The sequence below is a fragment of the Schistocerca cancellata genome, chromosome 3 (assembly GCF_023864275.1).
Source record: "Schistocerca cancellata isolate TAMUIC-IGC-003103 chromosome 3, iqSchCanc2.1, whole genome shotgun sequence".
NCBI lineage: Eukaryota > Metazoa > Arthropoda > Insecta > Orthoptera > Acrididae > Schistocerca > Schistocerca cancellata.
This window is the reverse complement of record NC_064628.1, coordinates 680,550,822-680,569,136: the sequence shown is the minus strand read 5'-3', so window position 1 is coordinate 680,569,136 and position 18,315 is coordinate 680,550,822. Positions and strand designations below refer to the sequence as shown.

Genomic DNA, 18,315 nt, shown 5'->3' with positions numbered 1-18,315 from the left:
ACACATTTTGCGGATATCAGTTGAAATATGTATGATTTTGTATACTCATTGCACAGGATGTTAACTCTTTAATGGTGGCTCTTTGTACTGAGTGTTCACCTTTATTTCTTCCATTTGTGATAACAAAAAGTCTGTTTAAATGAATTGTGATTTACACTGGCACAATTCAAGGCCAACAGTTTTCATGTAAATTTTGCCTCTTTGTCTAAGATTCAAAGTGTAGTTTTTTTTATTTCAGTTTGGAAGTTTTTAAGATGTTACAAGCAAGCATAAAGCAACAAATTGGAAATATCTGTAAATTCAAAATAAAATCAAGCACTATTCTTAATATGATTATTTCTGAAAATCCGAGCTTTTAACAATGTGCACCATAGCCTTCATCAGGGAAATGATTGATTATTAAAGAGATAATAGAATAACACAACTGTAAATCACATGGTAGTGGTCAGTGCAACCAGAGATTATACTGGTACCAACAATTAAATGTCACTCACTGTGTCTTTCTTTTCATTACAATGTGTAACATGGGGTCACTGTGTCTGCTCAAACAAGATCTTGTGTTTATTTGTAAGACTGTGTTCATCAGCAGCAGATTTTCCTAGATTTCTGTACTTGATGTGCTGCTTAAGTTCAATATAATGCTGGGAAACACTTTGAATTGACTGTCTCACATAGCCACTTCCACATCCACATGGAATATTGTTAACACGTAGGACTGTGATTCTGATACTGCTTTGACAGTTGATGTTGATGAAAGCAATGGTGGATATTGTCAAATTCTTGGTTTTTAATAGAGTATTAACATAACATGTGTGGCAAGAAAAATTTAATACAACAGACTCATCACAAAGGAATTAGTTCTTATAACTTTTATTTTATTAGTTAGCTATTGTAAACATTAAATGGTTTTCTACATTCAAAGTTTTAATGTGCCTGCAGACAGTGTTACAAGTAACATTCTTCTCTATAAACAAAACCTATTCTTAAAGCTTGTTATAGTCATGTAATATTAAACAGCTTCTTGTTACAATCAAGATTTTTTAGAATTTGTATTTCAAATAGTAAACAGAACTTTAGTGGTATCTAAGTATTAATATGTTGAACCAAATCAGCTACAAACAGTTGCTTCTCTTTATTAATGTATGTCTTAATTCATTCCACATGCTTGTAAAATCTACTTCATGATAGGACCTATAGAACACAGTGAATTAATGAAAGATTACATTCTCATCACCTTATCCAGCATATCCTCAAGGTAAATAATAGAACTGAAAGACATTGTTTGTATGTCTCAGTCTGAATCTGAAAGTAATTTGTTGTTAGATAAATCATATGAGACAATAGAGTGCTCATCGTAGATATCACACAAAACATTGAACAAACCAATCCAGTGTAACTCACATAGCACTAATTTAGGGGGAAGCCAAAACTATTCTGTTTCCAGCAGTTTAATACCAACAGGAGGAAAACAGTGTTTTTTTTTTTTTTTTTTTTTTGTTTTTTTAAGTCCCCTCCCCCCCCCCCCCCCCCCCCCCCCTATCCCTTACATGATCGTGCTGGAGGTTGCTACTGCAGTTGTGTTTAAAAAATGTTATATAAAGAAAAGAATGGTCATACATTTAATGAGTAGAAGTATTCACTGCTTAAATCATATTTTAGTATAGCCTGATGTAATACCCATAAAGAACAAGAGAAGAGACACATGAAGGTAACATGGAGGCTGGAACTGGATTTGAAAACTGGCTTTCATGGTATAAATTTGGAGTTAATTGGATTATCTTTTTTTCAGGTGGGTGCTGTTTATTGTGGTATTTCCAGTCTTGCAGATTTCACTCTTCTTCTTAGCTGTGGGAAGAGATCCAAAAGGTTTAACAGTGGTTGTAGTGAATGAGGAACTTGGTAATTTAACGAGCTGTGAAAAAATGGAACCTTGGACAGCTCATATGAATGATGATTATATTTGTGAATTATCTCATATCAGCTGTCTGTTTGTACAGAGAATTGACAACACTCTTGCAACAAAAGTAAGTCCTAAGTTAATCTAAAAATAATTGTTAACTCTGTAGTTATACTGTTGTAATTACTATAGTAACAACAAACAGGTCTAACACTGACAAATAATCCACACCTATTTGACACACATGGGTATGCTGTCTGCTCTGGAAAATGGAAAATGTTAATGTTCTCTCTGCATATAAATTTTCACCTTATCTCTATTGGTTCTACCTGTTTCAAATCAGTCACATGGAGAAAGACACATTTGTTAAGTAGTAATAAAGCTGATCCTGCTAATTATCATTAAGACATTAGTAATTTGATTTTGCAGTAGCATCAGTTATGAAAATTGTTAGTATGATTTGAAAGAATTGCAAACCAACATTATATTTGCCTTAGTTCTTATTCAGATACAAGCATAGAATAAATACTTTCTAGTATTTCTGTAAGTCACACTGACCAATGAAACTCGTATAATTTCTTAGCACTTTGAACATTCTGAAAATTATCTAAACAGGGAATATAAAGAACATGTAGAATAACTATCCCACAGATACCAACTTGCAAAGTATTAAGTGAAAAATCTATGATATACTACAGTCAGCTATGTGCCACTATCAAAGGAACCACAAAGGCTAGATTACACAATTAAAACATACACAGAGGCATTTAAGCACTCATTATTCCTGCACTTAATATGAGAACAGAGCAGGAAGAAACTCTAACACGCAGCATAATGCTAAGTACCCTCCACTATGCCCATCACAGTAGTTTGCAAGGTATGTGCATAGAAATAAGCATAAATTTACATTGCATAAGTTACCATAAAAACAATTATTAGTGGGACAGACAATATATGATTCCTTCTCAATGCAGACATATGAAATTTGATTAACACAAAATTTCTGGTGCAAGTGATGTTGTATATTGAAAATACTGTGGCAAATTGTTGTACAAACAGTTTTATCCTTTGGTAGGACATATTCTTCAAGCTTTCACTCCTGTTTATTCTTGGAATGTGAATAGCTTGTCTAATTCTAGTATTATGGTTGTAAACAGAGATGTATATAGCATATGCTTTAATGTGTTTTCTAACAACATGCTGCTTTGGAAATGTAACTAAAAGGAAGAGTCAGGATGCGAAGAATCTTAAACAGATTAGCACTTGTGTGTGTGTGTGTGTGTGTGTGTGTGTGTTACTTATAATCTGAGGATTTGTTCCCAAAACAAAAATGCCATAGCTTAGCATTAAGTGAATGTGTGAAAAATATGACGTTCAGAGGCAGGTATTGATACATGTTGGGATTAAAATTCTAATATCAAAGCATTCTGACAAAATTCCTACTATCTTGCTGGTATATTCATCCCACTTCAACTGATAATCAATGTCATGCCAAGAAATTTATTTTTGGTACACATTCTATTTTTTTCTTCTCTGCCGTGTTGTCTCATGTAAGTTTCTGGATAACTTAACTTAGGCTGTTTGGAAAACATCATTACTTTCATTAAAATGCATGTGGCATCAGCATTAATATAAGGAGATGTATCTAAATCCTGTGACACATTACTCGAATAGAAGAGATATTTTTCTTAAAGTGGACACCCTGTGAACTGAATTACATGCAGACACAAGAAGGCTTGTGAGAAAAACATGTAATTAAAACCTTCATTGGCACTGTAGTTCATGTACTATCTGAATATAGTTTTTATTTACAAGTTTTGAGCATTTGATTCCTCTTTTATGTGTGAATAGTTTGTTTAAGCACCATCAAAGAAGATTATACCCATGGAAAGTTCCAGCTGATATTGTTAGACATCAAATAGACTTTGTTATAACCAATAAGAGATTCAGAAACTGTATGAAGCTGGGAAAAGCCTTTCCATGTGTAGATGCTGATGTAGATTATAATTTTTTCACAACAGATATTAGGACAAGATTAAAGCACATTAAGAAAAGATGATGAAATGGGATGTTGAGAAATGGAAAAATGAGAACTTTGAGAAAGAGTACAGTCACTATGTTGAAATGGGATGTTGAGAAATGGAAAAATGAGAACTTTGAGAAAGAGTACAGTCACTATGTTGAAAATAAAATTAGAAGGCATAAGGGGAAGTGCAGAAGCCACTGAAAAGTGTAATACCATTATACACACAATGTTGGAAGGATTTAAGATAGAAATTGGAGAAGTAAACAGATCAAGAATTAAAAAAGAGTGGATAACAAGAAGTGTGTTGGATGAAATGGATGAATGCAGCAAAAGAAAAAATGATAACTTGGCAAAAGGCAGTACGTAAAACTGAACAATGAACTATGAAAGTTAAGGATACAGAGGATTGGCTGTGGAAACAGTGTGGGGAAAGAGAAGAATTCGAAAAAAGGAAAATTGGAAGAAATGTATAAAACAGTGACATTCTTAACAAGCAGAGAAGTAAGGAAAATATGCAAACAAGGAATGTTTAATAAACATGGTAAGGAGACAGTATGTACAGAAGAGGAGAAGGAAGTGAGGATGGATCATATGGAATACTTACACGGTGCAAAGGCTGAGAGCTTTTGGAATATGAAGGGGGACAAAATGAAGAAGACCAAGGTCCTGAGATAATGAAATGGGAATTGGAGAAAGCAATTCAGGAGGTCCAGGAAAAGAATACCATCTGAGGCAATGAAAGTCTTAGGTCCATATTCAATAGCCAGACTGACTGACTGATAGTAAATAAAATTTATGACACAGGAATTTTGCCTCAAGATTTTCTTAAGACCATTCTAATACCTTTACTTAAAAAGTGTAATGAAGAGAGTAATGCTAAGGAGAATTGAAAATAAAACTGAGGAAAATACTAGGTAATACCAGTATGGATTCAGAAAGGGTATAGGAACAAGGGGTGCTATAGGTTCCAGAATGGAATTTTCACTCAGCAGCGCTGATATGAAACTTCCTGGCAGATTAAAACTGTGTGCCAGACTGAGACAAGCTCAGGACCTTTGCCTTAAGCAGGCAACTGCTCTACCAACTGAGCTACCCAAGAATGACTCACAACCCATCCCCACAGCTTTACTTCTGCCAGTACCTTATCTCCTACCTTCCAAACTTCATAGAAGTTCCTGTGAAATTTGTGAGACTAGCACTTCTAGAAGAAAGGATATTGCAGAGACATGGCTTAGCCACAGCCTGGGGGATATTTCCAGAATGAAATGTTCACTGTACACCATAGTATGCACTGATACGAAACTTCCTGTCAAATTAAAATTGTGTACCAAACCAAGACTTGAACTTGGTACCTTTGCCTTGGAAGGTAGGAGATGAGGTACTGGTGGAAGTAAAGCTGTGAGAATGGGTTGTGTGTCATGCTTGGGTAGCTCAGTTAGTGGAGTACTTGTCTCCAAAGGCAAAGATCCTGAGTTCAAGTCTCAGTCCAGCACATTGTTTTAATATGCCAGGAAGTTTCATGCTGTAGGTTGTATGAGGATGATTGGAGAAAGAATGACAGAAATGAACAAGGAGGTGTACATTTGTTTTATCAACTGGGAGAAGACTTTTGATAAGAGTCAACTGGAGTATACTGCTGGGAATTTCAAAAGATATGGGAATATACTGGAAAAATAAAAGGTTAATAAAGGAAACGTATACAAGACAAAAAAGTGACAGAAGAGCTGAGCGTTGGAGGGGTTATAAGGCATGAGTGTTCACTGTCACTTGACAGTGTTCTTGAGCATATGTGGAGAAGAACTTACAGGTAAAATCACAGAGGTTGCAAGAGACACTGTAAATGAAGGAGAAAGTACAAAGACTATACAATGCGCAATTGATCAAGCTGTGCTTGTGGAATGATAAGAGGAGCTACAGAAGATGTTGAAGAGTATTGCAAGAAGGGGGAAGGAGTATGGAATGAAGATAAACATAGAAAAGGAATAAGTGATGAGAGTAGGGAAGAAGTAACATATTCCTAGATAAAATAAAACACGTAAAATCCTTTCTGTGCCTAGAATGTTTAATGACTGGGAATACAAACTGTACATAAGAAATAAGAAGGAGGATATACAAGAAAAAAAACAGCATTTGAAAAAGTGAAGCAGTTACTAACATCTAGAAGAATTCCAGTGGATCTGAGGAAAAGATCTGCTAACTGTTATGACTGGTGTGTAATGTTATACACCAGTGAATAATGGACAGTTAAAAAGGAGAAGAAATATATTTAGAAAGTTTTGAAATGTGCTGTGGAGAAGAATGCTGAAGGTGAAATGGACTGACAGACTGAAGAATCAAGAAATAATGAAGAAAATAGGAGATGAAAGAAGATTATTGGAAGTAATCAGAAAGGGAAAAAAGCTTGGGTGGGACATACAATGCACAGGGACTGTCTGCAACAAATAATTGTGAGAGAAAAGTGGAAGGAATGAGGGGAAGAGGTAGTAAAAGAAATGGAATGATGGATGACATTAGAAGAGGACAAACATACAAACAAATGAAGAAGATTCTCAGAACAGGACAAGACAGAGAGCCTACAGTCGAAACCTGTCACAAGATAGATACACTAAAGAAGAAAGAAGATAACAGTCAGGGATGTCTACATTTTACAAACTAATGTATCTATTTTAATTTCATGCAAATAAACATTACTCTCATTACATTGCTTACAATATTCTAATTCTGTGCCATTTATTTCTCACAATAAACATCCTCATCCCCCCCCCCCCAGTTGTGTGATTTTGGATATCCATTATTTATTACTTTCTCTTCAGCTGACACTATTAGCACTGCTGTTCTATCAAAAGGGTCTGCTGACATTCTTTACCTTCAGTAACTAATTAAAATAAATGAAGCAAAATGTTTCAAATAATGGCACGTCAAACCCAATGGTTCCTTACTTTTTTCAAAATGGTATTTCTTGTATCATATTATGATTTGTGTAATTTTTACATCATACTTTGACTATACTGAAAATTTGTATCAATCAAATTGGTGCATTACAAATAATAATTAACTGTTTTTGGTCTTTTGACATACAGAAATATTACCGGGACCTTGACAGTGCTTTGCAGCTAGTGAGAGATGGGTCAGCTATTGCAGTGTTATATTTTTCCCCAACTTTCAGCAAAGACTTGGAAACAAGGCAGTATGTGGGAAGATCAGCATCAGATGAGATTCTCAACAGCAGTTCAGTGGCTGTCTACATGGACATGTCTGGTAATTCACATAACATTCAAGATCTTATTCTCGAACCATTCAACTTCTATAGTATATCATAGATGCAAAAAGTGTGGTCATAATCATAAAGAGTTAAGTAATTCAAGAAAAATTAAGTGATTTTCATTTCCATTCTTGATAATCTGTTTATAGCTCACTGCTCTTTTCTTACCTAGAGTCACAGTCTGTTATTTCCTAAAGTAGTTTTGTTCCTTAATGACTTCTCTAGTTTTACTGCAATACAATACTACAGGAAGTGCAAAATGGCTAAGCACAGATGGCTAGAGGACAAATGTAAGGATGTAGAGGCTTATCTCACTAGGGGTAAGATAAATACTGCCTACAGGAAAATTAAAGAGACCTTTGGAGATAAGAGAACCACTTGTATGAACATCAAGAGCTCAGATGGAAACCCAGTTCTAAGCAAAGAAGGGAAAACAGAAAGGTGGAAGGAGTATATAGAGGGTCTATACAAGGGCGATGTACTTGAGGACAATATTATGGAAATGGAAGAGGATGTAGATGAAGATGAAATGGGAGATACAATACTGCATGAACAGTTTGACAGAGCACTGAAAGACCTGAGTCAAAACAAGACCCCCGGAGTAGACAACATTCCATTGGAACTACTGACGGCCTTGGGAGAGCCAGTCCTGACAAAACTCTACCATCTGGTGAGCAAGATGTATGAAACAGGCGAAATACCCTCAGACTTCAAGAAGAATATAATAATTCCAATCCCAAAGAAAGCAGGTGTTGACAGATATGAAAATTACCGAACAATCAGTTTAATAAGCCACAGCTGCAAAATACTAACACGAATTCTTTACAGACGAATGGAAAAACTAGTAGAAGCCGACCTCAGGGAAGATCAGTTTGGATTCCGTAGAAATACTGGAACATGTGAGGCAATACTCACCTTACGACTTATCTTAGAAGAAAGATTAAGAAAAGGCAAACCTACGTTTCTAGCATTTGTAGACTTAGAGAAAGCTTTTGACAATGTTGACTGGAATACTCTCTTTCAAATTTTAAAGGTGGCAGGGATAAAATACAGGGAGGGAAAGGCTATTTACAATTTGTACAGAAACCAGATGGCAGTTATAAGAGTCGAGGGGCATGAAAGGGAAGCAGTGGTTGGGAAGGGAGGGAGACAGGGTAGTAGCCTCTCCCCTATGTTATTCAATCTGTATATTGAGCAAGCAGTAAAGGAAACAAAAGAAAAGTTCAGAGTAGGTATTAAAATCCATGGAGAAGAAATAAAAACTTTGAGGTTCGCCGATGACATTGTAATTCTGTCAGAGACAGCAAAGGACTTGGAAGAACAGTTGAATGGAATGGATGGTGTCTTTAAGGGAGGATATAAGATGAACATAAACAAAAGCAAAACGAGGATAATGGAATGTAGTCGAATTAAGTCGAGTGATGTTGAGGGTATTAGATTAGGAAATGAGACACTTAAAGTAGTAAAGGAGTTTTGCTATTTGGGGAGCAAAATAACTGATGATGGTCGAAGTAGAGAGGATATTAAATGTAGACTGGCAATGGCAAGGAAAGCGTTTCTGAAGAAGAGAAATTTGTTAACATCGAGTACAGATTTAAGTGTCAGGAAGTCATTTCTGAAAGTATTTGTATGGAGTGTAGCCTTGTATGGAAGTGAAACATGGACGGTAAATAGTTTGGACAAGAAGAGAATAGAAGCTTTCGAAATGTGGTGCTACAGAAGAATGCTGAAGATTAGATGGGTAGATCACATAACTAATGAGGAAGTATTGAATAGGATTGGGAAGAAGAGAAGTTTGTGGCACAATTTGACCAGAAGAAGGGATCGGTTGGCAGGACATGTTCTGAGGCATCAAGGGATCACCAATTTAGTATTGGAGGGCAGCGTGGAGGGTAAAAATCGTAGGGGGAGACCAAGACATGAATACACTAAGCAGATTCAGAAGGATGTAGGTTGCAGTAGGTACTGGGAGATGAAGAAGCTTGCACAGGATAGAGTAGCATGGAGAGCTGCATCAAACCAGTCTCAGGACTGAAGACCACAACAACAACAACAACAATACTACAAAGATATCATCTAAAAGTTTTTATTTAGAGATAATTGTTTACTGTGCTGAATATTCATGACTGGTTGGAACTGTGTGCCACAATAACTCAGATCTAGATAACTCTTTTCCAACAGCAATGTTCTTTCAATTCAGGTATCATGATATTCTAGTTTGGAGTGGTAAGAGATAGATAATAATAATAATAATAATAATAATAATAATAATCCACCAAACATAACAGACATGGAACACTTCTGGAGCAACATATGGTCAAACCCGGTACAACATAACAGGCATGCACGGTGGATACAAGTAGAAACAGACACGTACAAGATGATACCACAAATGCCTGAAGTGATAATTTTGCAACTTGAAGTCACCCGAGCAATTAATTCTACGCACAATTGGAAAGCCCCTAGAAAAGATAAAATAGCAAATTTCTGGCTAAAGAAGTTCACCTCAACACATTCACATCTAACTAAATTATTTAACAGTTACATTGCAGACCCATACACAATCCCTGATACACTTACACATGGAATAACTTATCTGAAACCTAAAGATCAAGCAGACACAGCAAACCCAGCAAAATATCGCCCCATAACATGCCTGCCAACAATATACAAAATATTAACTTCAGTCATTACACAGAAATTAATGACACATACAACACAGAACAAAATTATAAATGAAGAACAAAAAGGCTGTTGCAAAGGAGCACGAGGATGTAAAGAGCAACTGATAATAGATGCAGAGGTGACATATCAAGCTAAAACTAAACAAAGGTCACCACACTATGCATACATTGATTACCAAAAAGTTTTTGATAGTGTACCCCACTCATGGTTACTACAAATATTGGAAATATACAAAGTAGATCCTAAATTAATACAGTTCCTAAACATAGTAATGAAAAATTGGAAAACCACACTTAATATCCAAACAAATTCAAATAATATCACATCACAGCCAATACAGATTAAGTGTGGAATATACCAAGGAGACTCATTAAGTCCTTTCTAGTTCTGCCTTGCTCTGAACCCACTATCCAACATGCAAAACAATACAAATTATGGATACAATATTACTGGAACATACCAACACAAAATCACACATTTGCTATACATGGATGATCTAAAACTACTGGCAGCAACAAATCAACAACTCAACCAAATACTAAAGATAACAGAAATATTCAGCAATGACATAAATATGGCTTTTGGAACAGACAAATGTAAGAAAAATAGCATAGTCAAGGGAAAACACACTAAACAAGAAGATTACATATTGGATAACCACAGCAACTGCATAGAAGCAATGGAAAAAACAGATGCCTATAAATATCTAGGATACAGAAAAAAATAGGAATAGATAATACAAATATTAAAGAAGAACTAAATGAAAAATATAGACAAAGACTAACAAAAATACTGAAAACAGAATTGACAGCAAGAAACAAGACAAAAGCTATAATACTTATGCTATACCAATATTGACCTACTCATTTGCAATAGTGAAATGGAATAACACAGACCTAGAAGCACTCGATACACTTACACAATCACAATGCCACAAATACAGAATACATCACATACATTCAGCAACAGAAAGATTCACATTAAGCAGAAAGGAAGGAGGAAGGGGATTTATCGATATAAAAATCCTACATCATGGACAGGTAGACAATTTAAGAAAATTCTTTATAGATCGAACAGAAACTAGCAAAATACACAAAGCAATCACTCATATAAATACATCAGCTACACCATTGAAATTTCATAACCACTTCTACAACCCTTTAGATCACATAACATCAACAGATACAAAGAAAGTAAATTGGAAAAAGAAAACACTACATGGCAAGCATCCGTATCATCTAACACAGCCACACATCAATCAAGATGCATCCAACACATGGCTAAGAAAAGGCAATATATAGAGTGAGATGGAAGGATTCATGATTGCAATACAGGATCAAACAATAAACACCAGATATTACAGCAAGCATATTGTTAAAGATCCCAATACCACAACAGATAAATGCAGACTTTGCAAACAATAAATAGAAACAGTAGACCACATCACAAGCAGATGTACAATACAAGCAAATACAGAATACCCCAGAAGACATGACAATGTAGCATAAATAATACATCAACAACTTGCCATACAACATAAACTAATAAAACAACACGTTCTCACATACAAGTATGCACCACAAAATGTACTGGAGAATGATGAATACAAATTATACTGGAACAGAACCATTATAACAGATAAAATAACACCACATAACAAACCTGACATCATACTCACCAATAAAAAGAAGAAATTAACGCAACTAATCGAAATATCTGTACCCAATACAACAAATATACAGAAGAAAACAGGAGAAAAAATTGAAAAATACATCTTACTGGCTGAGGAAGTCAAGGACATGTGGCATCAGGATAAAGTTGACATTATACCAATTATACTATCAACTACAGGAGTCATACCACAAAATATCCACCAGTACATCAACACAATAGAGCTACATCCAAACATATATATACAACTACAGAAATCTGCAATTATTGATACATGTTCAATTACCCAAAAGTTCCTAAATGCAGTGTAACATATACCATACAGTTAAAAGGAAGTCATGCTTGATCAAGGTCTGTGTCACTTTCCATTTTTAACCAGACATAACGTCTGAGAAAGGAAAGAAATAATAATAATAATTTTATTGTCATTTGGCTGACTACAGCAATAGACAAAGTCAAGAGCATATATTTCTGCATAAACTACTATATCAATGTAAATTGGTTTACATAAAATAGGTACATGTTAGAATACAGAATTTTCATCTTCAAAAAATTCATCAGTGGTGTAAAACGGATTGTTCACTAGTAGCTTATATAATTTAGCTTCAAAAATATTTACAGGCAGTTCTGTAAAGTCAGCACTTAGTCTATTAAACATCCTTAGTACAAGAACTAGGTAGGAGTTCTGCGACTTTGATAATATAAGATATGGCACGTCTACATATGTTCTGTTTCTAGTATTATGGCTATGAATATCACTTCTCAACACAAAATTAGAGATACTGTTTCTAATGTGCAATAAAACATTGTAGATGAATAATTTTACTACTGTAAGGCACTGCAATTTAATAAACAGAGGTTTACAATGTTCTGTTTTATCAGAATCCATTATTATTCTTATTACTTTCTTCTGTAAAAGTAAAATGTCATTTACATGACAGCTACTACCCCACAGTAATATTCCATAAGAGATTATGCTTTGGAAGAAGGCAAAATATGCTGATCTCACATAGTCATTGGGAACATGTCTTTTTAAATTTCTAATTAGGTAAATAGTTCTTGAAAGCCTAGCCAATATATTTTTAATGTGTGATTCCCATGTCAATTTATTGTCAATAGTAACACTAAAAATTTAAAAGTTTCTAATTCTTGGTGGTTAGCAATCTTTTTGAGACTAAATTAAAGTGTCTGGGTTTTGTTTTCATTTAGTAAGAAGCCATTAGCTTTGAACCATAATGAGGACTGAGCAAGGGTATTTTTGGTCAGTGTTTTCATTGTACCTAAATCAGAGCTTTTATGTAGTAAAGTTGTGTCATCAGCATACAATATTGTGTGAGAATTTATGAATAAGGACAGGTCATTAATCATTAGTATAAACACTAAAGGTCCAAGCACCAACCCTTGAGGCACTCCGTACCTAACATTAACCAAATTTGATTTCTCCCTACCAATGCACACAACTTGTTGACGGTTCTCTAGAAAAGACCTGAACATATTCATACTGTTATAATGACAGATGTCAGTTGTGAGTGGGACTGGAAAGTAAACATGATTACTCAGTTGGTAAATCACTGCTCCTGATTTGTAGTTGTTTGAATGTAAGCCCTAGTCTGACATTCAGTTTCAGCCTATCATGAATACAGAATTTGTTTTTCATGTACCAGTAAAAGTAGAGTTACTGGTAGTGATTTTTTGCTAGTAACACAGAAAATCTTCCACATTTGGAAGGATAATATAAGAAAAAGGATTGCAGAGAAAAACTTGTTTATTCATAGATATACATTTGATATGCAGCAGTTTGTCATGTTTCAAACATGATGCCTCATAAGTGTTGTCCACTGAAAACTGTACACTTTTCAAAATGATTTCTGAAATCTGTCATGACCCAACATATCAAGTCTTGCAAAACTGCTGCTATCTCCACTTGAACTGCTCTCCTGAGATCAGAAAGAGTGTTGAGCCAAAGTGTGTAGACCATAACTTTAAGGTTACCCCTAAGGAAAAAATCATTTGGTGCGAGGTCTGATAAATGTAGCACCAAGCAAAATCTCCAAGTAACAGGATCAGTTTTCAAGGAAACAGGTCTCTGAGCTGTCTCATTGTTGTCCCAGTAGTGTGTGCTGTAACGCCATCTTGTTTGAATTAAGCATCATGGTTACCCAGTCCTAAATTCTGATGTTGAATCGACGAGAAATTCAAAGCATGACAGCATAATGTTGGGATGTGACCATAACAGTTACATGCTCCTCTTCTAAAAAAATACTGACCAATAATTCCATCTCTGTAAACTGCATAAAACACAGTCAGTTTAGTAGAGTGCAGTAGCCTTTTGTGCAGAATTTTGGGGTTATAATCTGACCAATACAGGAATGTCAGTTGTTTAGACAACCATTTAAATTACTACACAAACGCACAGCATCTTCTGGGACATCTTGCAGGATATTCTCATGTGACTGCTGACAGCATACAAAACCTGCTGATTTAAATTCTTGGACATCATACACTCTCCCAAGGAAGCTCAACAGTTGGTGCATGCTTCCTTGCAAAATATTTCGTGGACTGCAAAACAGAATTTCTTATAGCCTCAGTATCCCCAGTGTGAGCACTTGTAGGTTGGCAAGACAATTTTGTTTTCTCCAGTGTTGAATTCCTTTTTCAGAAATTCTTGACCTACTGCAAGAAAATCTTCTTATCAGGGACATTTTCACCATGTAGAATAGCAATACTTATGTGAGAGCTCTGTTCATTGTAATGAGCGAATTGATGCTTTTTAAAAACATTTCAACTGTGTACATATGTTAAGCTCCTGAGAAAAACATAATAATGACTGAATTATTTAATAGGATAGATAAAAAAATCTATGCACCAAGCGATAGCGGAACACAACATAAAAGCCATTTGTAATTGGCAAGCCTTTGGAGCCAGTGGCTCCTCTTTCAGGCAGAATGGTTGAAGGGGAAGGAAGAAGGGTGAAGGAAGACTGGAGAGGTCTAGGAAAAGGCGTAGATTTTGGGAAAGTCACCTAGAACTGCGAGTCAGGGGAGACTTATTGTACGGGATGAGAAGGAAAGAGTCTTTCCTTCTCGTCCCGTATTGTGTCTCCCTTGACCAGTCCTTTTCCTTCACCCCTCTTCCTTCCCCTTCAACCCTTCTGCCTGAATTAGGGCCCACTGGCTCCAAAAGCTTACCAATTACAACCATCTTTTATGTGTGTGTTCTGCTGCTGCTTAATGAGTAGATTTTTTATCTATCCTATTAAATAATTTCGCCAATAATTGATTGTTTTCATTGTTGTAATAATGACTGAACACGACAGGAGAATGGTGAGTCAACGTGCCAAACACCACTTTCCTCAATCTTCCAATTCCCCTCCCCTTTCCGACCCACTAATGGCAAGAGAGTGGAGAATGAAAATGATGCCAGACACCACTTTCCTCACCCCTCCACCCCCCCCCCCCCCCCTTCCCACTGACAACGCTACAGATGATCAAAATCTGGGAGGTTTATTGGTTGGTACTGGGTTTTATTTACAATAATTGTATAGTCAGTTGTGTCATTGTCACACATTAACATAGAGTAATTCAACTCATTACATAGTATTTAGTTTAAAAACTGTTTTCAATACAATTTAGTATTTCTTAATAAACAAGTTTATAGCTGCAACACTTTTTGTTTTATTCACATTTTAAATGTGTGAGGCTCCTTGAATCAGCCTATATGCCATCTTCAGTGACACTATTTTTTCCCATGTTTAAGTTCAACATATTTTGAACCTACAACTCCATTGTGAGGACTACTTTGACATTTTTGAGCTCTGCATCTAATTCAGCACATCACCTATCTGTAGATGAACAACACTGTTGCCACTTTCACAAGTAATAGTAAATTGTGATATGAAGGTTCCATTTTAAGTTAACAGAAGGACTGGCAATTACTAAATGATCATGAATCATAAATATACATTGTTTCGCGTGCGCACGCGCACACGTGCGCGCGCGTTTGTGTGTGTGTGTGTGTGTGTGTGTGTGTGTGTGCACTATAATTTTATAGTTTTTATTGTAATGAACAGTTGTAGATACAAATCTTAACTCATAATATTTCTGAATGAATGTGGCTTGTTGTACAGGTTATATCTAAATGTTTGGTGGAAATTACATTGTCTTGCAACTCTGAAATCACTGTTACAGTATAAGTCCATTCCAACTTCATAAAGACACTGACCCACTGCTTGCTAAACAGTCTCCACTGTCTTTTAGTGTTGGTCTTGTTTCTGTTTCTTAACAGAACCAAAAGGACGGTAGCAGAGGGTACTAAGTTGGGACTGGAGGGGGATATAGAAGAGTTGCCCACCCAAATGCCCTGATCTTCTTTACAGTGAAACAGACAGTGTGAGTATGTGCATTAACCTATTCCCATGATGGAGCTTCAAAAGTGTCAGTATATAGAAGGCAGCATTTACAGTTTGTCGTGATTGAAGAAAATCTATCAGAATTTTTCCTTCATACAATGTAGGTTTTCACGGCCGGTATTGCCTTCATTCAAAACTTCCAGGCTGATAGGCCATTATCGATGTAGAAAACTATCCCCTGACATTTCATCTACAGCTGCAGGAGACACCCTCTGAGGTAAAGAGGCGAACTGCTTTACCTCAGAGGATGTCCCTCGCAGTTGGAGACGAAATGTCAGGAGAGAGTTTTATACATTGACCATGGCCTATCAGCCCGGAAGTTTTAAGTGAAGAATTTTTCTTTGGTGCATTCTGTGGAGGCAGTTCGAAGGTCACCACTACGAGGCTTGTCATGGATACTCATGCTTGCATCTTTAAAATGTTTCACACATCTCCTAACCCTGCTGGAGTCCATGCAGGTACCCCCACTGGCACATTGAAGTCGAAGGTGAACTCAGTAGCACATTTTCCCTCTGTAACAAGGAATTCTATAACAGCATGTGGTTGAAATAAAACTTTGAAGTCTGCCATTTTGTAATTATTGCCTGTGATAGATGCCAATGGCTTCACAATAAGGCAACATGTTGTGTAAAGTCTGTAGATTACACACCTGCAGTCATTTTTGTTACATTGTTGGAATTAGAATTTTAATGATAGGTTGCTCACACCTTTCAGTATGTCCCTCACACTTTGCTGTGTTTATCTTGTGTAAAAACAATGGTAGTAACAGGGTAGTGTTAATTTACTATTAATACAGAGTGCAAATTAGTTATTAAATGATACTCTCCACGATTAATGTACATTTTAACTCATTCTGTATCCTTGAATGTTCTCTTCTGTGAGGGGTCTATAGAACACAAGTAGTGAACTGATTAGCTAATAACACTAACCTTATTTATGGGTTATCGCTAGAATCATTCATGGTGGATTTGGTCTCACATTCAGTGCTCAACTTGTAAGATCTGCAGTAATAACCTACTCTAATCAAATATAATAAAATGTACATTTACAATACTTTTCTACAGTATTATTTATTACTTGCCATAGACCACAGTGTGTGCTCTTCTTTTCCTTTATCACTTGCAAGATGGAATATCAGAAGATCAAGGGTAGAAAACAGATAATGGAGGGAGTAAAGGTAATCAATCACTGTATATGTTTTGACATATCAACTGACACATAAGCTAGATTAAAATGATAGCTAAGTTTTAGGACAATGCCCTTCGTCAGTACTAACTGATATACATGTGCATACACACATCCAGCAATGGTGTATTCATAATTTTTGACAAGGTTTAACTTGTTTGCAACAGCCAAGAGACTAATAACTACGAGAAAAAGTACCACCACAGCTATATCTTGAGAATGACTTTATTGTCTCACACAACTAGTTTCAGTGGCACATAACTACCATCCTCAGCCCCACCACTACCAAAAGTGGTGCATTTATTGTGGAGCCCTTGTTACTAGCACATGTGGGCTAGCTTTTCTCAGGAGCCTCTACTCGACACCATGTTGTCTCCAATCTGCTATTGGAATGACACACTGATACAACTAATCTTTCTTTTGTTTTTCAGATCGGATAAAAGGTGTTCACTTTCAAGGAGAGCTCTATTCTGTTTATCAAGAAGTTGCCAAAGATATTGCTGGTAGATGTGAAATCAGTTACAGACATGTCACGCTGCCCATGCATGTAAGCACCATTACTCACTTGATTGATAAATTCATCTGCATAATTTATTAGAGTATTTCTAGCAAATATAAGCTCACTTTACACTGAAAAATTCTTTGTAATGTATGTGATCAGTAATGTTTAGCAATTTGTCATATTTTGTAGACCTAGTATAGAATTATTCTCTAGCAGTTATCACTTACTTCACAGTTCTGAAACAAGTATAACATGTAAAATGAAAGAAATGGTTTCCAATGGAAATTTCTGTTGAATTATTATAACTTATTTCATTATTATAACTTATTTCTAGAAAAAAAGTATAGTCTACTATGTAAAATGAAAGAAGTAGATTCAGATGGGAATTACTGTTAAATTCTAAGACTTGATAACAGAGCAGTAGTCCAGAAAATACAAGAGTTATTGCATAACAATTCAGATTTTATTCTCAATCTTTGGGCTGAACTTCCTTTATAAATATAAAAGCTAATATGTTCTTAACTTTGCTTTTAGTTACAGAATATTACCAGAAAACAGTACTTTAGTTTGTTATGATATTTCTTCAGACATGGGTAAAATATTATTGTGCAACTGTGACTTGTTTGGCTGTTAGAGTTATTCTAACCAGCATTTAACATTACTCCCCAATGCATCACAA

General features: G+C 35.7%; 1 protein-coding gene across 1 annotated transcript in view; it reads left to right on the top strand.

Moving 5' to 3' along the window:
* LOC126175657 (ABC transporter G family member 23-like) overlaps positions 1 to 18,315 on the top strand; it is a 396,587-nt gene that overhangs the window by 343,032 nt on the left and 35,240 nt on the right. The window contains exons 11-13 of the mRNA XM_049922565.1: positions 1,790 to 2,024; positions 7,004 to 7,181; positions 17,566 to 17,681. Coding sequence (XP_049778522.1) covers positions 1,790 to 2,024; positions 7,004 to 7,181; positions 17,566 to 17,681 — 529 coding nt within the window. The remainder of the gene's footprint in view (positions 1 to 1,789; positions 2,025 to 7,003; positions 7,182 to 17,565; positions 17,682 to 18,315) is intronic.